Source organism: Eleutherodactylus coqui, chromosome 1, assembly GCF_035609145.1.
Source record: "Eleutherodactylus coqui strain aEleCoq1 chromosome 1, aEleCoq1.hap1, whole genome shotgun sequence".
Classification (NCBI taxonomy): Eukaryota; Metazoa; Chordata; class Amphibia; order Anura; family Eleutherodactylidae; genus Eleutherodactylus; species Eleutherodactylus coqui.
In genome coordinates, this window is record NC_089837.1 from 444,260,183 (window position 1) to 444,287,607 (window position 27,425).

At 41.7% G+C, this 27,425-nt stretch overlaps 1 protein-coding gene across 2 annotated transcripts in view; it reads right to left on the reverse strand.

Moving 5' to 3' along the window:
* Positions 1 to 647: 647 nt before the first annotated feature.
* The window catches only part of KL (klotho), a 42,948-nt gene continuing 16,170 nt past the window's right edge, over positions 648 to 27,425 (reverse strand). The window contains exons 2-6 of one of the 2 annotated variants that reach the window (XM_066582917.1): positions 20,518 to 21,028; positions 16,321 to 16,589; positions 12,410 to 13,520; positions 4,571 to 4,714; positions 648 to 1,940 (exon numbers count right to left, since the gene is read on the reverse strand). In XM_066582917.1, the coding sequence (XP_066439014.1) occupies positions 1,882 to 1,940; positions 4,571 to 4,714; positions 12,410 to 13,520; positions 16,321 to 16,589; positions 20,518 to 21,028 (2,094 nt within the window). In that variant the 3' untranslated portion in view covers positions 648 to 1,881. Of the gene's footprint in view, positions 4,715 to 12,409; positions 13,521 to 16,320; positions 16,590 to 20,517; positions 21,029 to 27,425 lie in introns of both variants that reach the window. The other variant, XM_066582908.1, reaches the window with a different exon arrangement.

Sequence of the window (27,425 nt, forward strand, 5' to 3'; positions counted from 1 at the left end):
GAATTTTTCTCCTCCATGTGGACAAAAAATGTAAATCTCTTCCTTATAGCTTGTACTGTAAATACTGCAGATATTCCATGTGTGGTCTGCCTATGCCTCTATTTGTGTATCCCATGATTGTATTCGCCTTGACAGCAGCTGCCTGGCACTGGCTGCTAAAGTTGAATTTAAGACCTTTTCAGTGGAGCTTTTAATCAGCACTTTGCTTAGCTTTTATTTTTATTACAATGGGAGGAGGCGCCACAAGGAAATTTTGCATCGGGCATCATCTGACCTAAGGTCAACCCTGTGAAGGCAACATATATCTAGTGACTCACAGGTTATGTCTTCTCTGATTTGAGTCATTTTTTTATCAATTGTTTTCTACACTGCATGTGTTCATTTCAGATACTGTATATTATATCCTTTTGCCAAGAAGATACTCATCTGCATGCCTTTTCAGATTTACCCACTAGATGGCGACATTAAACCCTAAAAGGTAAAGTTCACTAATGTAAAAATGCTAAACGATCCTTAAGAAAACAAACTCTTTACAAAATGTGATACAAAGAAGAGAGATCGCATGCTAAATTATAAGATGTAAATATAAAAAATCTATTTTTTATTGTAACCATTAAAGATGTATACGATACAAGATTTTTCATGAGCATAAATCATAACCTTTTAACTATAAGACAATTTGCCCTGAAATCACATTTTATACAGCCCAATAATACATTTAAACATATTCTTATACATATTCATGGTGATTTTATGCTTCTATATAAAGTGCATGCACATATATTATGTAGAGACCTGATCTGGCATAAATTAATTCATTATACATAAATAATATATATTTCAAAGGGTAAGAATTCGTTTTACTACATTTTCAGTTAATCCCGCTATTCGGCTGATTTTCATCTGATGTGTATGACCAAATTTAAAGGTGTTCTCCAAGTTGTATGAGGAAAATGTACAGAGAGCAGGAAAAGGTTAAAAGTAGTAATCATACCACTCCAATCCTTGTGGGTTCAGCGCCGCCCCTCCCATCCTCACTGCCAATCGTGTTTATTAATAATAATAATCTTTATTTATATAGCACCAACATATTCCACAGCATTTACCAAACAGGGGGAATAAAAACAAAACCACAGTTACATGTAGTAATCAGTTGATGGTCATAGTAGGGGTGAGGGTCCTGCTCCAACGTTCAGGTGAGAGATTGGATATAGGGGTAAAGGAGAGATTGGGGTCAAATATAACCCCAAGGCATACTACAAATAATGTGATGATACAGAAGGTAAAGGGCTGGAGATGTACACGGTATGGCGAGGTGGAGAGTGAGGGATGCTATACACATAGACAATGGTCAGGTTGAGCGCTATAGTGGCTGATTCAATATGACGGTATGAGTGTATCTTGGCGCCATCGGAAGTCCTGGCTAAGCCAAGATACAAGGAGTTTGACGCCCCCTGTTCCTGATTGGCTGCAGGCCATTGTCTCCTTTCTCAGGTTCTCAGGTCCTGGTGTTTTTTCCTGCGCTGAGTGTAGCAGCCGTCCAAGCAGCCACGCTTTCACTGTCCCTGGCGCCCCTTTTTCACCATTACTGATTTAGTTGCTGGGCGGCTGTCACCTCCACTGCGGACCCTTCCACGCTGTGACTGTAGGGGAGCCGCGGGAGAGAGCAACTGCAAATGTAATTATACATGGCCGCTCTGCAGCGCTCACCATTCCGTGCATCTGAAGTGAGGAGCGGTCACTGCTGCGGCCCTCAGCACAGCTCTGTGATGTTCGCAGGGCTGCCGGTCACCACTCCCTCACACAGCAGCACTGCAGAGTACAGCCCGACCGCTCTCCCCTTCCTCCACTACCTCGTCCGCTGACCACCACAATCACTCATCAGTACCGAGAGCCGCCTCTCAGCCTTCCTCCATGGCGGACGGCGGTGGCTACAGGACCTGTGAGGGAGAGGACAGGGAGAATGCAGGACAGCCAATCAGTAACAAGTGCGTCAACCCCCTGTCAAAATCATTGTATCTTGGCTGCGGTATGCCTCCCTGAAGAGGTGCGTTTTTAGAGCCAAGTCAGGGACTGCCCGGGTAGTTTTCCGTAGTGCATTCCAGAGGACTGGTGCTGCTCTGGAGAAGTCTTGGAGACGAAAATGAGAGGTTCGGGTTAAAGAGGCATTTAATCTGATTTCGTTAGCAGAACGGAGGGCACTGGCTGGGTGGTGTATTGAGATGAGGGAGGCAATGTAGGGCGGCGCGGCGCTGTGGAGGGCTTTATGGATGAAGGTGGTGAGTTTTAATTAAATTCTGTATTTTCTGGGCAGCCAGTGCAGTGACTGGCACAGGGCAGAGGCGTCCGAGTAGCGGCTGGACAGGAAGATGAGCCTGGCTGCCGCATTCAGGATGGATTGGAGACGGGAGAGTCCGGCACGAGGGAGACCGATCAGCAGCGAGTTGCAATAATCGAGGCAGGATGGATGAGGGCAACAGTGAGCGTTTTTAGCGTGTTAACGGTGAGGAAAGGGAGGATTCTTATGATGTTCTTGAGGTGCAGCACGTTCAGCCTAAAGATTAGATATAAGAGGTAAAGGAGAGATCGATGTCGAATATAACCGCAAGGCAGCGAGCATGCTGGGAGTTATAGTGCCACACACTGAGATGGATATGTCAGGATGAGGTCAGTTAGTAGGAGGCAGAAACACCAGTAGGTCAGTTTTTCAGAGGTTCAGTTTTAGGAAGTTTTAGGAAGAGAGAGGACATAGTGTTAGAGACAGCAGACAGACAGTGGTGGCGTTCTGGAGGAATGTTGCAGAGATGTCATGGGAAGAGGTGTATAACTGGGTGTCGTCAGCATAGAGATGGTACTGAAAGCCAAAACTCCTGATGGTTTGTATATTAGGTGCTGTGTAGATGGAGAAGGTCAAGGACCAAGTCCTGGGGGAAGCCCAACAGCAAGGGAAAGAGGGGAAGAGGAGGGGAGGTAGAGCCAGCAAAGGAGACACTGAATGAATGGTCAGGTAGGTAGGAGGAGAACCAGAAAAGTCGTAGGGCATGTACCTCAAACGATGGGAAAGTGAGTGGGGGTACTGGGAGGGATGACATGGAATGTGTATTGCTGGGAGAGAAGAGCACCTACTTCTTCACCACCGACTTTAGCTTCCTCCCACCACTGCCGTTTTTAACATTAACCTGTGATAACATTGCCTTACCTCCCCGATATCTGGCAAAGCACGTAGGAGATTAACGCTTATCTTTAAGGACTGTATTTAGGAGTAGTCAAGGCAAAGTATTTGGAGTTGCTGTTGTCAGATATTACTGTTAGGGGTAAGCTGCAATAGTGGCTTTGTGAAGCTAGGGCTACTGCAGGTGCCATAGTAACTATCTCCCTAAGGTACCTCTATATTCTGCTTCCAGCCATTGAAATCTTTGGGATAGTCTGCAACCCTCAACCACTGTGTACTCAAGTTCACTTGACAGTATCATATTGATAAGTTTCGCACATTGATTCCGTTTATTTATCTAATTTAGAACATGTTAATCCTTACAATAATATATAGCTTTTAGTCTTCTTCCTTTTCCTTATTTTGATTTGGAGAATACTCTTTATAGGGTTTTCAGTCCCATCATTAATAACTAAAGTATTGTAATGATCATCCACCCCAGCTTCTTGCAGATTAGCTATGGTTGTAGCAGCTGCCCAGCAGAGTTTACTCTTTAAGAATTTCCTCTCTAGGAGTTTACTCTATAAGGTTTATTCTCTAGGATTTAAAAAACATATTTTCATAAGGAAACTCTATTAATTAGCAGATAGATAGACCTACATAAAGGAACCACTACTCCAGAGCAATAGCTCAAATGGTAAAGCTTCGCAGAAGAAAACAATGAAGGTCTATCCAGGACTAGCAAATATATCAGCATCCGTGACTAAATAATTCCTCTGATCCCAGATGCTATGAGCTTATCATAAAGATAATAAAAATGCCTGATAATAAATATAATAGTCTCCTTGTCTGAATAATCTAAGGTAGAATTATAGAACATATCTGATAAAGTTTCCATGAGGAAGCGTATTCAAAAATAGATCTATACAAAGCACATACTTACTATATATGATCATCTTCATAGTACTATTTATATATGAATTCACAGTTTTACAAGTCAGCTCTGCGTTCTCAGCACCCTTTTCATAAAACAGGTATTTATCTGTGCAAAATAATTAGCACCCACCATTTCATTTTGGAAATGGGCGCACTGTCAACAGGATTTCCAACTGTCATGTCACAGACATTAGGTGGAAATCAGGTAAAATGGCCTTCCACCAGTCCATAGATAAGGCCCTTCCCTTATCTAACCTGTTTTTACAATAAAAAGTTATTTTTTAATTTTTTACTTATACCTCCTTTTGTCCTTTTTGGAGTAATATGCGATCATAAAAACAGAGACAATGAATACAAAAGACATGAAAGCAACAAATGCAAACAAATATTTTCTAGTCTGAAACACATGACAGTCGGTGCACTCAAAAACCTCCTCCGGACAGGGGGCTGGAGTTGTATCCATACTTGGAAATCCATTATTACCAATGATTCTTCTGTATACGGTCTTTGAACTTTTAGCCTCGTATTTGTTGGCAACGTATTTGAACAAGCCAAACTGGGGATCCATCTTGTCAGTGAAGGAATAAACAAAATATCCACGAAGATCTACTCCATCTATCAGGGTGGCTGAAAGAGAGAAAACATTTGATTCTATCTAAATTTGAATAACTTTGACTGTCAATATGGACTTAAACGTGTATGGCAGCATCTGAGAAACCAACGGTTGTTCAAACATCAACCTATATCAGTCTAATATATATGAGCACCCTTACCCTTTCTTCCCCTTCCGTTCCTTTTTTGCCCCTCCCATCCTTTGCTGTTCCCTTTTCTCCCTACTTTTCACTTAAATAAAATGTATCATCTATGTTTTTTACTAATTAAAATCAGATAGTGAAAAACTTTTCATTTTCCCATTTGTTTTTATTTTCTGATTGTAATTTTTTTTTCATTCTATTTTCTGTACATGACTAGGGGTCAGCCTTCTTGCCTGAGCTGGGCCATTCACACAATGGACAGGAGCTGACGCACTGATTTCTGTGTGAGTGTTGCGGTTAGAGATGAGTGAAATTTTCAAAAGTTTGGTTTTAGCTGGTTCGACTAATTTTGTCAAAAAGTTTGATACGGTGTGAATACGTTTGAACCGAGCATTCATAAAAACCAATAAACCCAGTATTGAACACTGTCTAAGAGCCTGAAAATGACGGTGGTAGTGGTCCTTCAATGGATGTGCCTCAGTTGTTATTACTGTTGCTTTGGGGGACTGGAGTCCTAAATTCAAATCTGACCAAAGAATACATCCTGATGGACTTTATAAAACTCCATGCAGATGTTGTTAGTCAAATTTGAACCTAGGACTCCAATACTGCAAGGTAACAGTGGTAACCATTGAGTCACCAAGCTTCTTGATCTTTATTGCTCCCGCTCCTTTTTCCTAACATACATTGTGTTGTATGTTAGGAAAACATTCATCTCCATAGAGATTCAATCTTCATAGCATGGTAGTTCTGAAGAAACTGTTTGGGTAAGAATACAAGAAGAGAATAACAGAAAGGACACTATTGTTGGCATTTACTATAGGCCACCTGGACAAGGAGAACATATTCATTAACTCTTTCTACATCAGATGGCCAATCCCCACCTGCTCAAAGAACTGCATTGCAGAGCTGGGAACAGCGCAGAGAGGACGCGGCTGAGCCCCGGCAGCTGAAGTAAGGTGAGTATGTTTTTAGTTTTTTTTTAACACTACTTTGCCTTGTTTTTTAGGAAAGGGCTTATATTTAAAGCCCTTCCCTGAAAAACAATTACAGGATGCTGGCAGCTTGGTCCTGTAGCGCAGCTCTCATCTGTGACAGCTGTGGTAGGGAATTCTTTATTTCCCACAGGGATGAAGAATTCCTTTGCCACATCTGTTACATCTGTGAGAGGTGCAGCAGGGAATTCTTTATTCCTTGTGGGGATAAAGAAAACATCTGCCGCATTATGACAGAATCACCGACTAGGTTGATCAGGAAAATGTGGTGGATATAGTATATCTTGACTTTAGTAAAGCATTTGACAAAGTATCTCATATGATAATTATTGAAAAAATGACCAAATATGGGATTGACAAGGCAAGTGTTAGGTGGATTCACAACTGGCTGAGTGATCATACTAAAAGAGTGGTCATAAATGGCTGCATATCCAAGTGGAAGAATGTATCAAGTGGGGTACCACAAGGCTCTGTTCTAGGCCCAGTGTTGTTCAACATTTTTCGAAATGATTTGGAGGAGGGAATTGATGAGAAACTAATCAAATTTGCCGACGACAGAAAGCTAGGAGGGATAGCTAAAACTAGGGAAGAGAGAGAGTATTCTAAAAGATCTAGAAAAGCTTGAACAGTGGGCGGCGACTAACAGAATGGTATTTAACAAGAAGAAATGCGAAGTCCTACATCTGGGCAAGAAAAAATTAAAAAGCACATACAGAATGGGGGTATTGGGCTAAACAGCAGCACATGTGAAAAAGACTTGAGTATACTATGATCTGTGCTTCTTTCATAATGTCATTAGATTGCTCTATATTGCCACTAATTTCTATTTTGACAATACACGCACAATAAAGAGTGCCCATATCCCAGCACCACAGCAAATATAAAATATATAAAAAAGGTATAGATCAAATAGATCATAGACTGAACATGAGTCAACAATGTGATGCAGCAGCCAAAAAGGCAAACACAATTCTGGGATGTATTAAGATAAGCATAGAGTCTAGATCACGTGAGGTAATTATCCCCCTCTACTCTTCCTTAGTCAGACCTCATCTGGAATACTGTGTCCAGTTCTGGGCACCCAACTTTAAAAAAGACATAGACAAACTGGAGCAAATTCAGAGAAAAGTTAGGCCTCAGTCACACGGGCGCATTGGCACCCGTACACCGGCGCCGATGTGCCCGTGTGACTGCAAGAAGGAGACGGACGTACCTGCAGACAGCCGTCTCTCTGCAGCGCCGGAGGAAAGAACACATGACCGGCAATGAAGCCGGTCACATGTTCTTTCCTCCAGCGCTGCAGAGAGACGGCCGTCTGCTGGTGTCAGTCACACGGGCGCATCGGCGCCGCTGTACGGGTGCCGATGCGCCCGTGTGACTGAGGCCTTACCAAGATGGTTAGGGGTTTGCAAATCATGTCCTATGAGGAATGGTTAAAGGATCTGGGAATGTTTAGCTTGCAAAAAAGAAGGCTGGGAGGACACTTAATAGCTGTCTACAAATATCTGAGGGGCTGTCACAGTGCAGAGGGATCAGACCTATTCTCATTTGCACAAGGAAAGACTTGAAGCAATGGGAAGAAACTAAAGGGGAGGAGACACACATTGGATATTAGAAAAAACTTTCTGACAGTGAGGGTGATCAATGAGTGGAGCAGCTTACCACGGGATGTGGTGAGTTCTCCTTCAATGGAAGTGTTCAAACAGAGGCTGGACAAATGTCTGTCTGGGATGATTTAGTGAATTCTGCACTGAGCAAGCGGTTGGGCTCGATGACCCTGGAGGTCCCTTCCAACTCTACCATTCTATGATTCTACTAACTATTCTACAAAAAACTATTCTGAATATTAGGGTCAAATCCTTAATAGGAGTCGCTCCACCCTTCTCTTCTCTTGTATTTATATCTTGTGACATCCATCTGTATCATATCTTACAGTGTGATGGCGCTCGATGAACCAATCACAGACATTCAATGATGTTATTCAATGAATGGCTGTGATTGGTTCATCAAGTGCCAGCTCTGATTGGTTCACGAGCGCAATCAGAGCAATTGCTTGCTGGAGGCAAGGTATTGAAGCCACGTTACCAGCAAGAGATGCTTCTTCAGTGTGGAGAACTACATGGAAGCCTGCAGGAGCGTGGGAGGGACCTGGACGATGCCTGCTAGGTGATTATTGCTTTTTTTCATGTAGTGTAGCTAGGCTTATTTTTGGCATAGGGCTTATATTTCAATAATAAATCCTTTGGATCTGTGCTTCTTTCATCATGTCATTAGATTGCTCTATATTCCCACTAATTTTTATTTTGACAATACACGCACAATCAAGAGTGCCCATATCCCAGAACTACAGCAAATATTCAATATAGATATAAAAAGGTATAGATCAAATGATTCCACTAAGTTCATAAAGTGCAATAAAAAGCTGTGCTTCAAAATACAGAAATGAAAGTACAACATAAAGTGCAAGTGCTGGCAACTTCAAAGTGTCAGTGAATATAAGAGTAGTTCGTGCAATAGCCAATATGAGGTGTAATGCAGGGTAAAAAGTCAGCTCATAATAAAGCAGAGAGGTATGTATGGAATAGCCATAATTACCAAAAAGCAATAAGTGTAATCAAAGCATATAGAATTGAGTGAAATACAATTTAAAAAAACATGCATATCGCTACAGAGGCAGCTTCATCAGGAGTAAAGTTTTCCCCCACAATTTTTGTTCACTTTCATTTATATACAAGAGGAATTTTCAACAGGAGTTCAAAATGGCTGCTGAAAAGGTCTCATTCACCAAAAAATGCAGCATTCCTCCCAATTAAGACTTTCACACATTGGAGGTCAATTTTCTCATTATTACTAGAAATGAGCGAGCATGCTCAATAAAGGCAGATACTCGAGCGAGCATCGCTCTTCTCGAATAACTGCATACTCGTCCAGACAAATGCGGGGGAGGGGGGCGGAAGGGAGCGAGTGGGAGAGAGAGAGAGATCTCTCTCACTTTCCGCCCCCCTCCGCATTTGCTTGGACGAGTATGCAGTTACTCGAGAAGAGTGATGCTCGCTCGGGTATCTGCCATTACCGAGCATGCTCGCTCATCCCTAATTATTACATCAGTTGAATGGGTGAGTCTAGGCTTTTGCCTTAGTCATCTTTCACGCAAGCTTTTTATTACATCTACTCTGCCACAATAAAAAGCCGTCGAAAAATCGCGACCATCTCAATCATTGGATTCCAATGCATTTGTTCAGATGGGTGATTCTTTGGTGTGTAAAGTCGGACGGAAAAGAATGCACATACGGTGCTGTTTTACACACGTCTGGAAAAGATAGGTCTTGTCCTATCTTTTGCAGGAATTTGCCAGCCATTCCCATAGGAGCCTATGAGAGCTGTCAGAAAAGAGAAGAGGGAGGAAATTCAGCAGCAGCTCGCGTTGCTAAAGTCCCTCCCCCTCCTGTTGCCGACAGCTCCCATAGGCTGGGGTGCAGAGGGAGAGGGAGCTTAGCACACTAGCTCTGCTAAGCTCCAGTTCCCTCCCTTTGCTGGCAGCAGTCAAAGGGCAGAGAGGGTGAGGGAGTTTAGCAGAGCTGAACTCTCTCCCCCTGGCTGATGGTATTCCAGGCTGCGGCATATATACGCCGCAGCCTGGCCATCTGCATGGGCGAGAAAATGGAAGATGCCTCTCATTCATGTGATTCTTGGCTGCGATGTTGGTGGACATAAATTGCAGCACCCGTGTGAAAGAGCCCTTACCCTGTATTTTGATGCACAGCTTTTTCTTTGCCCCCTATTTATCAAGTGGAATCAATTGTTATATGAATCATATATTTCCTGTGGCATTGGGATATGGGCCTCCTTCATTATATGCGTGACCTAATGTGTTTTTCTTATTTTTAACCATCTTTAAATTTTGTTTGTCCTTTTTTGTGACTAAATATAAGATCATTTGTGATGGGAATGCATGTTTCTTTTTCTACAAATGTGTGGGCCAGCTCTGTGTCACATGCAGAGGTCCTTGTGCAGGAAGTAGAAGGGGGTGAGTCATGACCATCACCTACTGTGAATGGTGGATCCCCTGTTATCTTTATATAGGTGTTACTCTTCATTATATACCTGTCTTGGAAATAAGATGACTGCTAAAAAGTGTCAGACTATTAGGATTACTAGTCAGCGTGAAAACTGCAGGATTTTTTTAAAATTATAGATTGTGACATTGAACAGTAGAAGAAAAAAAAACAAGAACACATCTTTAAATATATGCTTAATAGAGATGAGCGAACACCAAAATGTTCGGGTGTTCGTTATTCGGAACGAACTTCCCGTGATGCTCGAGGGTTCGTTTCGAACAACGAACCCCATTGAAGTCAATGGGCGACCAGAACATTTTTGTATTTCGCCGATGCTCGCTAAGGTTTTCATGTGTGAAAATCTGGGCAATTCAGGAAAGTGATGGGAATGACACAGTGACGGATAGGGCAGGCGAGGGGCTACATGGTGGGCTGCATCTCAAGTTCACAGGTCCCACTATTAAGCCACAATAGCGGCAAGAGTGCCCCCCCCCCCCCCCCACTGTCAGCATAAAGATCGTTCTCCTCTGGCACAGCTGTAACAGCTGTAGCAGAGAAGAACGATGTTTGCCCATTGAATTCAATGGAGCGGCAATACAGCAGGTTCCACTGAATGCAATGGGCTGCCCGCGATCGCAGGATGAATGGTCGGAAAGGGGTTAAATATATAACCCCTTTCCTGCAATTCATCCAGAAATGTGTTACACTAAAAATATATACCGGCGTATAAGGCGACGGGGCGTATAAGACGACCCCCCAACTGTCACCTTATACGCCGGTAATACAGTGGAGCAAAGAATAAAAAGCATTACTTACGTTTTTAGATGATCTGCGGCGCTCCTGCAGGCTGTCACTCCCTCCTAATCCACGGCAGAGTATTGCTTTCTGGAGGCAGGGCTTGAAATCCCTGCCTCCAGAAAGACACGTGCCTTCAGCCAATCACAGCCAATGACAATGATGTCATTGAATGGCTGTGATTGGCTGTGTTTCTGGAGGCGGGGATTTCAAGCCTTGAAATCCCCGCCTCCAGAAACACAGCCAATCACAGCCATTCAATGACATCATTGTCATTGGCTGTGATTGGCTGAAGGCACGTGTGCTTCTGGAGGCAGGGATTTAAAGCCTTTCGTGGAGAAAGGAATACTTTGCCGTGGATTAGGAGGGAGTGACAGCCTGCAGGAGCGCCGCAGATCATCTAAAAACGTAAGTAATGCTTTTTATTCTTTGCTCCACTGTATTACCGGCATATAAGGTGACAGTTGGGGGGTCGTCTTATACGCCCCGTCGCCTTATACGCCGGTATATATTTTTAGTGTAACACATTTCTGGATGAATTGCAGGAAAGGGGTTATATATTTAACCCCTTTCCGACCATTCATCCTGCGATCGCCGGCAGCCCATTGCATTCAGTGGAACATGCTGTATTGCCGCTCCATTGAATTCAATGGGCAAACATCGTTCTTCTCTGCTACAGCTGTTACAGCTGTGCCAGAGAAGAAGGATTTGTCTTCTATATGTTCTCAATGGGGTCAGCGCTGCTGCCGCTGGCCCCATTGAGCGCATATAGAATGCATCCATAGCGAACCGCGGGAGGGGCAGACTTTTATATCAGGCGGACACCTTATCTCCCCAGCCACTCACAGCAGGGGGGTGGTATAGGGCTTAAACGTTGCAGGGGGAAGTTGTAATGCCTTCCCTGTCTTTATATTGGCCAAAAAAAAGCGCTAACGTCTCAGGGAAGAAAGTTAAATTAACCAGAACACCGCATGGTGTTCGTTACGAATAACGAACATCCCGATATTCGCACGAATATCAAGCTCGGACGAACGCGTTCGCTCATCTCTAATGCTTAACATAAACATGTGATTTATACAAGAGGTCATTTTTCCTGGACACATTATCTTTAATGCCTCTACCTTCTCTTCCTTTTCCTCCCGTAATCTCCCTTATTTTACTTGAACTTATTTTCTCTTCCTTTTGCTTCTTTTTGTTTCTTTTCTGCCTTTTTTTTTCGTTCTTCTATTTCCTGCCTTTATCCTTCCCTTCTCTCTTTCCATCAATTCTTTTTCCTTTCCCTTCTTTTCTGCTTTCCTTTGTCTCTTTATCTTTCTTTTTCCTGTCTTAACCTCCCCTTATTTCTTTTCATTTCCTTCCCTTCATCTCCATTTTTTCCATTTCCTTATACTATCTCCTTCCTTTTCTTTCACTTGTTTTTTCCTCTCCCTCCCTTCTTTTCCTTTTCCTTCCACTCTCTCCTTTCTTTTCCCTAACTTTCCCCTACTCTTATTCTTTTCACTGCCTTTACTATTACTTTTTTCCCTTCTTTTCCCTTCCCCACTCCCCACCCTCCTATTTCCTTTGCTGCTGCACTTCCAACACAGATATTGTCTTCCTGCTCTCTAGTGGCTCCTGCAGACAATAGTCAGCAGAATATCACTGTGTTTAATATATTATTATGTGACAATGCCTTTAGACGTAACAAACAAAAAAAACTTCAAAAGAATAAAAATGTACCTTTTAAAGCTTCATTAATATAATGGTGAATATAATAGCTCCTCAGCTTATCATCCAGTTTGCCATCATCGATTCCATTTCCCAGGACATAAATTGGGATATCCCCATACTTGGATTTTATCCAGTTTAATATTTTCCGCAGTCCCCAGGGAACCACGGCATACTTGTGTGGAGAATGTAAGAACGTACTGTCAGTAATAAATTGAACTTCGAGACCATAATCATATCTCACCGTATCTTCCATCTCCCAGTGTACAATTTCAGTAGTATAATGGGTTAAGGCAAAAAAATCAAAGGTCCCTTTGATCAAGGACTTTTCATTTTCTGTAAAATGAGGTAAATGAAAGTCAAATACTCCATGATTGTTCCTCTGATTTAACCATTCCCGCATTACTTTTGGATAATCTCCACTCAGAAATATTGGATCTGCTAGTCGGCCAATCTCAAATTCTAAAACCCTCTCACTTGTGGTGTTATCATTTCTAGAAAAAGGAGAAGCAGGTTCCACCCAATCGGCATGAAGAGCCAAAGAGATCTTCCCTTTTTGTGATTTTCGGAATTCCTTGTCATACAGATGCCAAGCTAATGCATGGGCCTTTAGAAGGTTGTGCCCCGATGTTGAGGTTAGATTTCTAACTGGGGGCTCATGCATGGTTATCCAGATGGCCACATACTTTCCAAGTTCTTTGAAGCACAGCCTGGCATAGTCAACAAATGCATCAACCGTGCGTAGGTTGTCCCATCCTCCCATTTTATAGAGATTTGAAGGCATTCCTTGGTGCTCGGCCATGGGCTGCCACAAAGCGACTACTGGTGTTATGTTAACTTGAAGAAGCTCACTTATGAAACACTGGTAATAGTGTAAAACACTGTGATTAATCTGAGACATGTCCCCAAGAGGAATGATGGAACTCCATTTCAGTGAGAAGTAAAAATGATTAATTTGTGTTGAATGCAGCAGAGGGATTTGAAGCCTTATAGACGCATAGTCAGCACAATGAGTTCTTCTTTTTGGCATTTTCAGACCTTCCACCTTTGTAAGTCCCTTAGTCTTATTCATGTCCCATATATAGACACTAGGGTCATTGAACTGGGCCGGAATTGTGTCAATCTGCCACAAAAAAACATGTATAAGCATTTATCAAAGAGAACACAAGATGTCATATATATTACCACCTTAACGGCAAAGCGGTCCCAGAAAATGAACTGTTTCTATGAAAACGACAAACAGTGGTCATGGCTTTTACATGTGGCTTACCTGGCTGGCATCTATCATTGGCAAAAACAGTGCTACAAAATCTAAAGCACCAGACATGTCTCACTGATTTAACGCATGTTGTGGTTTTATGACCCTATTTTCTTTCTTGGGCTGCCAAAATTATTGCTGCTGTATTTTTTTATCATCACTATTTTTTAATACTTTTATTCACTATTTTTTTTCTTTTCTTTTTGCTTTATTGTATATTTACGCTAAAATAAAATACAGTAATAGCTTCCGTATCTTTTTGCAAATGTTTTGATGTGTCATTTGTATAGTCTTGCATTGCAGAATAGATATGGCGATGGTTAAGGTTGGTATGGGCGATGGGTAATTTTTAATTTTTTTAAATATATTTGTATTTTAGGCCATAATTTTTTCACTCATTTTTGTTAATATTATTTTAAGTGTGCACCCCACGACATCATAAAACCTGTGGGGAACATTCACACATCCATTTTTTCTTCTTTCACAGCTTTCCACAGTATATGCGGGATCCATAGGAGCCCCAGTTAAGGCCCTTTTACTCAGGACATGCCGAGACACTCGTCCTCATGTGTACTTGCTCCTGTGCTGCTACAAAGGAGCAAGTATCGCTGGATCACTGACAGCATGGCCAGCAGGAAGGCGGGGCGGCTGGAGGAGAGTTCTCTCCCTGCTCTCCCCCGCCCCTCTCCATTCACTGTAAGCAGTGGTCGCTCAATACTGAACAGCTGCTGTTTACACTAATAAACGATCATCGTTCAGGATTTTAAGCTGCTTAAGACTGGATGACTGGATGATTCTCATCCAGTCATTCAGTTTCTGCATGCTTTTACACGGGATGATTATCGTTCAAAACCCTGCAGGAGCCTGAACAACCAGAAGGATAATTATCCTATGTAAAGGGGCCTTTACAGAGGAAAACATCCCCCTAGTGTGACAATAGTCATTGGCAGAGCGGGGCTGGGCTCTGCTAAGATTCAGCAGCTCTGCCATGCCAAGGGGCGCTGACACAGCTATTTTCTTAGTTTTTTTTACATAGCTGTCAGTGTGCGCTATGTAGCCTGCAAAAGAGAAGGCAGAAATGGTTATAAACTGCTTCTGTCTTCTCCTCCGGGACTTCGGCTGTCAAAAACAGCTGAGTAACCGACCTACTCCTGATTGCAGGAGCTGTAAACCTGCGCCACATTTTTTACTATCAGCTAGGATTAAAGCCCAGGACCAAGCACCATATATTTATGGCACTTGGTCCTTACCGGGTTAAAGTGCTAAAATCCAATATAAGCAATCCAAGATGAATTTCCCCCAATTTAACTTTCTGAGTGAAAATATCACAACTCTGGTTGGATCATCAAAAAAGATTGTCCTATAAATGGTCAGCTCAAGGTGTCATGCCATGCCAAAGCTGTCTGTAAGAGGCTTCATAGTGCCCACAGATGGCCTGTAGCTTCTTAGTATGGAGCCACAGAGACTCTGTAATGCCGCAGGTGATGGAGCATGTCACGCTTTTATATGCATCTGTGTGAAACTGGAAGCATACAAAGGTAATTGGGGCCCAATAGAATTACACAGGTGACCAATTACAACCCTGCAATGCAGCCAAGTGCAAAAAGCCTAAGGGCTCCTTCACGCGGACGTATTTGCGTGCACAGAAAGTGCACAATATGCAAAGAATAGACCCCATTGATGTCAAGAGGTTCATTCTCATTATCCATAAGCTGCATGTACAGTTTTCACACATGCAAAAAATAGAACATGCTTTATGTTTGCGCACCAAAGGGCCCATATAAATCTAGGCAGGGTACAAAAATGTGCACACAATATGCAATGGCATGCACAAAATACAATACAAAACCACGAGGAAAAAAAACATATCTGGACATTAGGCCCATGTGAACATGCTCTGTATGCAAAAATGTACAGTAAAATGCGCCTATACGCATGGAAAAGTGCCTCGTTCACAGCGAAAAATGTGTTATGCTGAAGTGTGCGTAACTGCGCATACAGTTGTATGAAGGAGCCCTAAAGGTGCGCTTAAACTGAACTATTACCGTTCAAAAACTAATTCAAATGAATAAATGTGAATGACAATCATTTCATCTAAACGCGCGCTAATGACTGAACGATGAACAAGAATCGTGCGCATAAGAATGTAAAACACTGAAGGATTAGTGAACTATTCTCAACGATGAACGTACCTGTCTAAACAGGCCGAACGAGTGTGAACGACCTGGGGATGACGTCGCCAGCTCATTCACTTTTGCAAATGAGAATCGTGCAGTTCTCGTTCAGTGTAAAAGGAGCATAAACTGCTAATATGCTGTCACTTCCTGCTGATACAGGTGAAAGGAGAGCAGCTTCATTCACAGTTTGGGCTCAGAACCTTTGATATGGTTGCCGTAGAGACCGGGGATTGTGAAATACTTATAATTTTAAAAAAAGAATATCCTAACTCTTTCATAGTTCTATGCATAGTTTAAAAAAAAAATTAAAAAAATCACATATAGTATATTGGTATTTTTTGTGGAGGGCACAGTTATAGTATTTACAACGCCTCTGGGAAAAAATAGCAACCATCCAAACATAGCTAAAAAAAACATACATATATTAAGAAAAAAAGACTACAATAATGGCAAAAACTATCACTACTAATAAAGGTAAACTCTAATACCTGTATTGTGCACGCAGTAACTCCCCAAGCAAAGTTGCATGGGAATGTTCCTTGGACGGGTTGATTTTCCTGCAGTGGTGGAAATCCATTCTTTTTAATGAGTTGCTGATAAAATAAAGCTGAAGACTTTGGCATTAGCTTTTTGTTCTGACTTGCAAAATCGACATAAAATAATCCACGCCTAATCTTGTACTCTCTGTACCACTCAAAGCCATCCATAAGAGACCAGGCGGTATATCCGATGACGTTCACACCGTCTATTCTAATTGCTGAAAGTGATTCAAAGAAGAAATGTTATTCAAACCATATTCACATCTTATTTTTACTGTAGTTTTTTTTACATAAAAGCATTAAAACAAAATTCTCAAAAATATGATTTCAATAGGACAATGAGCTAGGGCAAAACAATTGTTGTTTCACAAACTAAAAGACTGCTGTTTGCCTATTAAAACTTAAAGGGGTTTTCAAAGTTATCGCTTTTATAGAATTTTGCCCCCCCCCCCTCAAATGCATTAGAGGCAACTAGAAGGGTGGCCCCATAAGGACAATTCCAGTTCATATGTGCTATGAGGTCTTATATGTTAGTGTAGCAGACGTGGGTCTGCTGTGCCTCCAAACTGATTTGACTGTGGGGTGGATCTGAGGGCTGCACCCTGTTTTTCACCCTTTAACTCCGCCAATCAGGATCAATTATTTGCTGCGGGGAACTCCAGACTGCTACCCCAAAATTGGTCTTTGTTAAGAGACAGCAGATGCAGCTTGGTCAGAAGAACCATGACGTGTGGCCAGGGATGTAAGCAAAGATGTAGTTGAACAGAACTGAAGTCAGGTCTGAGGGAACACATATAACACGGTATCAGAGGCTATAGATAGAGAGATAGGCAATGAACAAAGCTGAGGTCAAGACTGGATAACTTGCGTCGTCAAGAAACTGGCCAAGAATCAGCTGTCAGAGGGATCAAGATTATTGAGCAAATTGAACTGAAAAAGTATGGGTCAAAACTAGGAAATCAGACAGAAACACTAAAGCACCTGTTGTCCCTATCTTTAAAGAAAGGTTAGAAAGTGGACTTAGGAAACTACAGGCCTGTGAGCCTGACTTCTATACTGGGAAAGATCTTTAAACAAATTAAACAGCATGTATGCAAGTACTTGGAGGAGAATGGAATTAACCAGAGCCAGCATGGGTTTGTTGTACCAAACAAGTCATGCCAGACAAATCTAATTTACTTCTATGGCAGAACCACTGACTGGGTTGATCAGAGAAATGCGATGAATGTAGTATATCTTGACTTTAGTAAAGCATTTGACAAAGTATCGCATACCATCCTTATTGAAAAAATGACCAAATATGGGATTGACAAGGCAACTGTTAGGTGGATCCAGAACCAACTGAGTGATCATACTCAAAGAGTGGTCATAAAGGGCTGTACGTCCAAGTGGAAGAATGTGTCAAGTGGACATAAAAAGCGATTCTTTACAGTAAGAGCAGTGAGACTATGGAACTCTCTGCCTGAGGACATGGTGATGGCAAATTCGATAAAAGAGTTCAAGAGAGGCCTGGACACCTTTCTTGAGCAACACAATATTATGTGTTATAGTCGCTGATTACTTCAGAAGGGAATATTCTGATTGCAAGATTGGAGTCAGGAAAGTATTTTTTCCTCAAATGGGAAAAATTGGCTTCTACCTCATTGTTTGTTTGTTTTTTGCCTTCCTCTGCATCAACATTGGGGGGGGGGGGGGGTAACAGGGTGAACTGGATGAACGTAAGTCTTTTTTCGGCCTTACATACTATGTTACCATAACGCTCAGTCCTGAGCCCAGTGTTGTTTAACATTTTAAATGATCTGAAGGAGGGAATTGAGAGGAAACTGATCTGGGTTGCTGACAACACAAAGCTAGGAGGTATGGCTAACAGTGAAAAGGAGAGAGAGGATTCAAAAAGATCTGGACAAACTTGAACAGTGGACGACAACTAACAGAATGGTATTTAACAAGGAGAAATGCAAAGTCCTACATCTGGGCAAGAAAAATAAAAAATGCACGTACAGAATAGGAGGAATTGAGCTAAACAGTAGCACATGTGAAAGAGATGGGTAGACTAATAGATCACAGACAGAACATGAATCAACAGTGTGATGCATTAGCAAAAAAAGGCAAACACAATTCTGGGATGTATTAAGAGAAGCATAGAGTCTAGATCATGTGAGGTAATTAGTTAGACCTCATCTGGAATACTGTGTCCAGATCTGGGCATACCAATTTAAAAAAGACATTGACAAACTGGAGCAAGTTTAGAGAACAGTTACCAAGATGGTGAGTGGTCTGCAAATCATGTCCTATGAGGAACGGTTAAAGGATCTGGGAATGTTTAGCTTGCAGAAAAGTAGGCTGAGAGGAGACTTGATAGCTGTCTACAAATATCTGAAAGGCTGTCACAGTGCAGAGGGATCAGCCCTATTCTCATTTGCACAAGGAAAGACTAGAAGCAATTGGATAAAGACACAGATTAGATATTAGAAAAAAACAGGGCGGGTGATCAATGAGAGGAACAGGTTGTCACAGGAGGTGGTGAGTTCTTCAATGGAAGTCTTCAAACAGAGGCTGGACAGACATCTGTCTGGGATGATTTAGTGAATCCTGCATTGAGCAGTGAGTTGAACCCAATGACCCTGCAGGCCCCTTCCAACTCTATGAATCTATGATTCACCTTTGCACAGTAGAACATAGATTGCTCAGGCACCTTACAGTGGAGCAGAGTGCCTTAAATAAACTGAAGCCTACCTGGATTGGCTAGGGACTGGAAATCTGGGTGCGCATACTGTTCTTTTAAAAGGTGGATCAGACACAAGTGCACAGGCATAATGCAGGGAGAGAAAATGCAGCATGCGCCACAAGTTACATTAGGGACATGATGTTGGTCATGACTGATGACAGGAGGAGGTAAGAGATTCTGGCACCCATAACATTACAGAGACCTTAAAGGGTGTACCAGACTTGAAACCCCCCTTCTATGAGCCATGTATTGTCACATGTAACAAATTAATGGCCACATGTAATAAAACCTTATAACCGGAAGTTACAAATTAGAACTGACTGCTCAGGTGACAATCTCTTCTTATGTGGCAAGCTGGGGTTAACTCGCTTCTGGATTGCCAACCTCTCGGTCCAGGAAATGGCTCACCACACATGTAGAAACAGCTCAGGCCACATGGATTCCTTTTAAACTGGTGCCTGCCAGCATTTATTCACAGCAAACACAGCAAAACGTGTGTGCTCAGTATACAGCAATAGCACAAAGAGTGTATAGTCCATCAGATGCATCACGGTTCCTGAACAGATCCACTCGGGATCTCACTGGTCCAAACGGGACCTCAGGCTAGCAGCCCTCCTAGCTCCACTGAGCTGTTACTTACTCCTCTGAGTGTGACAGGAACAGACTTTTATGTAGCTTCATGCCACACCCATAGGTGTTAACCCTTTGACTGGAGTACCAGAAGTCCTGTCTGCAGCCCTCTTCAGGCTCTTCTATGTACTGCATTCCGACACTTATTAGAAGGGTCCCTTGGCAATAATTATATCACAAAGCCCTGCTGCTGAAAGCCCAGCAATCGGTTGTAATCTGTTGGGAAACCTAGCAGTAAGTGTTAAACTTCCATGCAGCACCCCAACTAAATGAGGCATTACACAGTACTCAATGAAATCAATGGGTTGTCTGTGTAATCAGCACAGGTCAGGTCCTCTACAGCAATAGATGAACTTTAAAGCTGCTCTCAACAATAGCCAAGAGATAAGGATCCTGAACAAGGGACCGTCTCTATCAGCAGAGAATTCCCTAATTGGGTGTACAAAAATTGGTTATTTAAACTAGACAGCCCCTTTAAGGCTATGGTCACATTTTTATAGGGGTTCCAGCAACTTTAAAGACAAAAATAGTGTTGCAACTACACAATTCTTGCTGTCAAAAATACCAGAACCACAATGAAAACCTGATGGACCCCAATTTAAGTCAATGGATTCCATCTAGATTCATTGATATTCGTTCAAAAATAGTTATAGGTAACATGGCTAGTGAGCCAGAAGCAATAATGCTAGTGTCAACAGGGCCTAAAACAGCCAGAACATTGGTCATTTTACTGGTTTTATTGTGAATATGCCTACTTGTTATACCTTTATCTTTTTAGGTCTACATACCCTTTAAAGTCTCCATGACAAACGTCTTGAGATAATACATATACTTTGCATCTTCTCGCTTTGTGAAGGCTGCAATAAGCCAGCTATTTTCTACAATAAATATTGGAGGTTGGTTGTACTCCATGCTTATCCAGTAGAGGACCATCCTCAGAGATAATGATTCCATTTGTCGGAACTTCATATCTGGGTCAAGCATTTGAAAACTCAATATTGGCCCAAAGGAAAGAGCAAAAAAGTCAGCTGTTCCTTTATTGAATCTTTTTTCCTCTTCAGTAAATTCAGGCAGGAGAGAAGAAAGATTGTGCTTCATGGATTGAGGATAATCCCCATCTATAAATATCGGTCTAGCAAACCATCCCAAGACAAAATCAAGGGATTTCCTAGATTCTTGGATGCAGTGTTGTGTCATATTAATCGGGTCTATCCAATGAGAAGCCAGTGCTATAGACACTTGACCTTTTTGTAGATGTCGGAATTCTGTGTCATAAACATGCCATACACGCGCATGAGCCTATGAAGGGAAGGACAGATATAATATTAAAATTTTTACATTGCACATAAATTTATGTCCAAAGTTAAGGGAATTTTTTGCTAAGCATGCCATTAAAAGATAATGCTATTAAATGGAAATACATGTTAGTAATGACACCGTTCACTTATCAGTATGGAAGTCTCTATAGCTGCTAAATAACTAATATATCCAATGTACTAACTATAACAATGGAAAACCTCTTGACTCACAGTCAAAGACATAAATTGAAGCTGAAAAATTTGTTACAGAAAACCCCAACTATAATACTTCCTTTATGGTACTGGTCTACTCATATGGGGAAAGGAGACCTTATATCTCCCATGGCTCCAAAGCCCGCGAGCGACCACATCCTTTATCCCAACTATAGTTACACCCTGACTCACAGTCTTATAATATGCTTACAATATAAATTTAAAATTGCAGTAAATATACTTTTAATTGGGTCTTAATACCACAATTACCCATAAAGGGGTTTTTAGGGACTTTAATATTGATGGTCTACCCTTTATAAAAGGGGTTAAACCTCCTTTGAGCGCCGAAACCCCTTTATTGTTTAGGCACAGCAGCTTCATTCATTTTTCAGGATTGGCAAGGGTTGGACTGCTACTGATCAAACACTAATGGCCTATACTAAAGGCCCTTTTTATCCTGATTATCAGGCATGAATGTTCCTCTGAACTCATTCACCTGACAATTGGGCCATTTAAAAAGATAAATGATCAGCCGCCAAATGAGCAAAACACTCATTTGTCATCTGACCGTTGACTTTCAGTAAGCATAATGTGATTGTTCTCAATAGGAGAAACCAAGTAATCTCGTGATGATGATACCTAGATGATACAAAAGTACATGATGTTATAGCGAGCTTTTGGACCTCTTAGGATCCTTCCTCAGGCATAATGAAAGAGGCCTGGATGGGGCATATACATATATATATATATATATATACAAATGTACACACATGAAAAGGCACAGACATAGCGAGACTAATTTTCCAAATCACCAGAGCCACTAGGATACCCAGAAATCAACTACTCCAATACATGAAGAAAGACAAAACGGATGTGTGCCTCTAGTAGTGACCTACAATTCACAACTACAGGTATTAAGGAAGACTGCAAAGAAACTCCATCATGCACTACACGAGGATGACCATCTGAAAACTATATTCCTGTACCCTCCCCTCCTATGTTGCAGGCAACCTCCAAATTTGAGGAACTTTATAATCAGGAGTGCATTGCCCTCTGACACACAAAAATGAACTTATCCGTGTAATGTAAGGAGCTGTAAGACCTGCTCACATATACTGACTGCGGACAGGATATGGATCCCCAACACACAGCAGGACTATAAGATCCCAGGGACATTCACTTGTTCCACCTCCAATGTTGTGTACCTGATCCTGTGCAGTAAATGTCCTGTTGGGGGGCTTTGTATTGGGGAAACAGCACAAAAACTGAGAGCTAGGATAAGATCTCATTGCCACACAATTAGAGAAGGAAAGACGGAATTACCTATGGCAAAACTTTTTCTAGTCACAGACACAACATGGAGCAGATGAGAGTTATTATGCTGAAGGGCAACTTCAAGTCTCAGCGTCACAGAAGAATTTGGGAGCATAAATTCAAGGCCATTTTTGATACCCCCAAGAATGTAATGAACCTCGGAGCTGGATTCTTGCATCAGTGGAGAATATGAAAGGTCTGAAGGAGAGGAAGATGGGTGTTCTTAAGGAGAGCACCCAGGAAGTGTGTGGAGACATTTGGGGGGTGAGTGGGTTGGGGGATGGCATTGTCTCTCCCCAAGGAGAGCACCCAGAAGGGGTGCTATTCCCAAACATTGTTTTACAGACTTGGTAAAAAGTCATACATTGATTTGAGGGAATGCTGCCATCCAATAGGTGGCACTGCAGAGGTATTGTTTCATCTTCCTTATTTGCAGGTCTGAAGGAGACATAACACACAGGCCTGTGACCCCCTAACACCAATTTAGAGATCATAAAACTGATACATTCCTTACCAGTGGACTAATTACAGTAAGTATTTACCTCTCTGCTCTGTCTGTGCCTTTTCATGTGTCTACCATTGTATATATATGGTATATATATATATATATATATATATATATATATATATATATACACCCCATCCATTCATTATGCCTGAGGAAGAACCCTAAGAGGTCTGAAAGCTCACTATACCATCATGTATTTTTGTTAGCCATTAAAAGGTATCATATCTACAAGATTACTTGGTTTTACCTACTGAGAACAATCATATTTTGCACTACTGGCTAACACGGTACCAAACCTTTTTTTTCGTTCAGTCAGCAAAAAAACGCTCTCTGAGATGTATAGCCAGCCTATGAGGATGAGTGATATCCCATAGTAACATTTTTTGGCCTGTGAAAACAAAAGGAAAGGAGCAAAGATTGTTCTTATCGGGCCAAGAATCAGCTCATGTAAAAGGATTCTAAAAACAAGTCATCAATGGGCCACCACAATGTAATTGCACTGCAGTAACAGCATTTCGATTTCAAGTAAGCAGCACGAGGGGTTTAAATTATCCACAGCATCTCTTCATAAAAGCACAAATTCTTTATTTCATTCCTTGCATTTCTGCTGCAACGTTTTGACTGCTTGCCACAGTTTTTATCTGCAGTACCAGATACAGCCACACACAAATACGTCATCATACCTGCCTGGACGAATATTGAATGAACTGTGGCATTAAGATGACTGGTAGGGGTCCTGTGAGGTAGACCACCACTTGTCATTCATTGAGCTGGAGGAAGTTATAAAGAAAGAAAAAGATAGAGTAATATAAGAGGAGAAATAGAGATTAGAAACAGAGAAGAGACAGAATGGTTTGTAGAGCCATAACATCATTGTATTTTAAAATCTGTATTAGGACTGTAAGAACTGGACTCCCTGCAGTTCTACTAAACTCAATGTAGATCACTATAGGGTTATAGCAAAGCTGACCCTGACCTTGGAACCTTAGGGGGGCCCAAAAGGTCTTTATTCCCTATATAAGGAGACCAGTACTATAAATGAAGCATTATAGTGGACTTCCAGCAGCTTAAAGTTATGCCTTTAACTTGTGGCAATAATAGGGACATTAAAATGCAGCTATATTGCAAACGTTTGAAATTGACCATAAAGAGAAAAAAACTGAACTGTAAATGGCGTTCAGCAGTAATGAGGCTTTTTTCGTCTATCTTCAGGTGTTCAAAACAATCTATGAGCTGTAAATTGCTGTGAAAACAAATAAAGATAAGTAAATAGTAATATAAAGATAAGTCAACCTCATGTATAGTATGCTGCCCCAATATCCCCAGTAATGCATCAGTTTAAATGGATTTCTCAGCACTAGGATATTGCTGATCTTTAGTCTGGTGTTTGCACATTTTTAATTGGATTGAACAATCTATATCCTAATTGCTCTTTTACACAGAGAGATGATTGATCAGTGAATGGATGTGGATGGCTTCCGACTGCTGGCTTCCACTCATAGTAAGCAGGCAGTCGTTTATAGATCTAAAAAAATAAAAAATAAAACTAGCACCAACTTATTTATTACCCCCCACCAAGTTAGGTACTCATTTTACCGACCTCGGAAGGATAAGTCAACCTTGAGCCGCCTACCTGAACCACGCGGGGATTGAACCCGCAACCTTCAGGTCATGAGCGAAGGCTTAGGACTGCATTTCTCCTGCCTGAACACTCTATGCCACACAAGGCTCTTCATATAGAGCTATAGATGAACGGTTGTCTGTTTACACAGGCAGATCATTTGATTTTGCTACCTGCACAAACTGAATGATGAACAATTAGCAAATAACTTATTTATTGTTTGTCATTTAGACGCTGACAGTATTTAAAATAATTTCAATAGGAGCTGTGCCTGCAATTACAAGTACCGTCTGCTACACAGCAGAGGCTTGCACCCCGACCCCCGTGTACCCAGCGTCGTTGCCTGGAAAACTTAAGGCTGGTTTAGACACAACAATTCTTCCTCAAAGTTGTCTTTTGAGCGAGACTCGTTGTGTCTAACTGCACTGACATTGTGCAGTTTTTGTTAACAAATCGCTGATCGTTCTCTTTTTTAGCATGCTAAAAGAGAACGATGAGCCTTATCAGGAGTTCACAACGGGATACAGCTGATACTATTGTTTCAGCTGTATCCCACTCAGTGAACACAGCCGGGGTATGAAGAACACACCGGTCCAGCTGTGTTCTTCATACTCCACATGGAGCGCACAGTTGTATACCAGCTAAGTGCTCCGTAAACAGCTGGGGTATGAAGAACACAGCAGTCCAGCTGTGCTTTTCATACTCCGCATGTAGTGCACAGCTGTATACCACCTGAGCGCTCCTTGAACACAGCCGGGGTATGAAGAACACAGTGCTCAGTATGACAGCTGAGCGCTCCGAGAAGAGAACAGCTGGATGCAGAAGACAAGCGGCCCTGCTTGTCTTCTGCATACCCCACACGGAGCGCAAAGTGATCGCTCAAAGCTGGCAATCAAACTGCCTTTTGAGCAGTCACCTTGCCCTCTAAATGCACACAATGATGGGTCCAGGCTTCCATCCCCCCTGGAGTGGTGCTACTGATCTGCATAGTGTTGCCGTGTTCTGGTGTCACACGGGCTTTACATCTGGACTACATATTTCAGTTATGGTGCGCACGGTTCTGCAGTGCATAAATCTATCTACTACTGCAGTTGTTAACATCATCCTACGTCCACGCTGAGCGTCGTGCTTGTGAGCCGCACGGACGTGACAACACCCTGTTAAAATGCCATGTTAAAGAATCTCACAAAGATGAATCATTTCAGATTTATTTCCACCTGCCATGTGACCCGTTATCTGTACAATTCCATTGAAAAACAAACTGAAATCTTTTAGGCTGGAAAAAAAAACCTAAAATAATGTGGTTGCATAAGTATGCACACCCTAAAATTAATACTTTGTTGATGTACCCTTTGACTTCATGACAGCATTTAGTCTTTTGTGGTAGGTGTCTATCAGCATGGCACATCTTGACTTGGGAATCTTTGCCTATTTTTCCTTGCAAAAGCACTCTAAATCTGTCAGATTGTGAGGGCATCTCGTGTTTAGCGCCCTCTTAAGGTCAACTCACAGATCTTCAATACGATTCAAATCTGGGTTCTGGCTGGGCCTTTCGAAAGCTTTGATTTTCCTCTGGTGAGGCTATTATTTTGTTGATTTGGAGGTATATTTTGGGTCGTCATCATGCTGAAAGGTGAAATCCCTATTCAGCTTTTTAGCAGAGGCCAGAAGGTTTTGTGCTAAAATGGACTGATATTTTGAACTGTTCATAATTCCCTCCACCTTCATTAAAGCCCCAGTCTCAGCAGCAGAAAAACAGCCCTAAAGCATAATACTACCTCCAGCATGCTACACTGTGGGAATAAGTGTTCTTTTGGTGATGTGCAGTAGGCCTCTTGGCAGCCTCCAGGACCAATTTTTCATCACTTCATGAACCTTAGATTCATAAATATAGCAGTAATGAAATGTAATATTTATGTATTTGGTGTCGGCGTGATTCTTGGTACTTGTAGCATGCTATTACACCCAGTATGTATGAGCCAAGCAACAAAGTTAACATGTTCTTAAAACTGCATGGTGAACGTAAATAAAACCAAACACAAAAACAACAGAATTGCTTTTTTCCACGTCCCTCCCTGAAAGTAATAAAAGTTAATCAGTAAGTCCCATATGCTTCAAAATACCAAAGTACCAATAAAGAATACATCGTGTCCTGCAAAAAAAACAAGCTTGTATAAAACTATATCTATGAAAAAATGTGAAAAACGTTATGGCTTTCAATGCAGCGACACAAACACAATTCTTTTTAAAAGTGCTTTTATTTTGCAAAAGTAGTAAAACATAAAGGAATACATATTTTGCATCTCCATAATCAAACCAACACAAAAAAGGCACACTAGTTACCCAAGTGAGAATTACTAGAAGTTAATCAATAAGTCATGTGTACCCTGAAGTTGTGTCACTGCAAAATACAACTCATCCTGCAATAACAGTAAGCCCTTATATAGCTTACTGGTTGGGGAAAAAATGAAGCTGTGGCTCTTGGAACAGAATGATGAGAAAACTGTAAAAAATGCTTGTTCCTTAAAGGGGCTTTCTAAGTTAATTTTTTTGCAATCCTCAGGCAATAGTGAAAAATAATGAAAGAACAGATACTCGCTGACTCTGGACTCCCACCACTCTAACGCTACATCTCCTGTTCTCTCCATCGACTTCATTTAGACCCTGCAGATGGTGACATTGTGCATACATACAGACCACTGCAGACCATCATCACTGCTCAGGCCTGTGATTGGCTGTAGT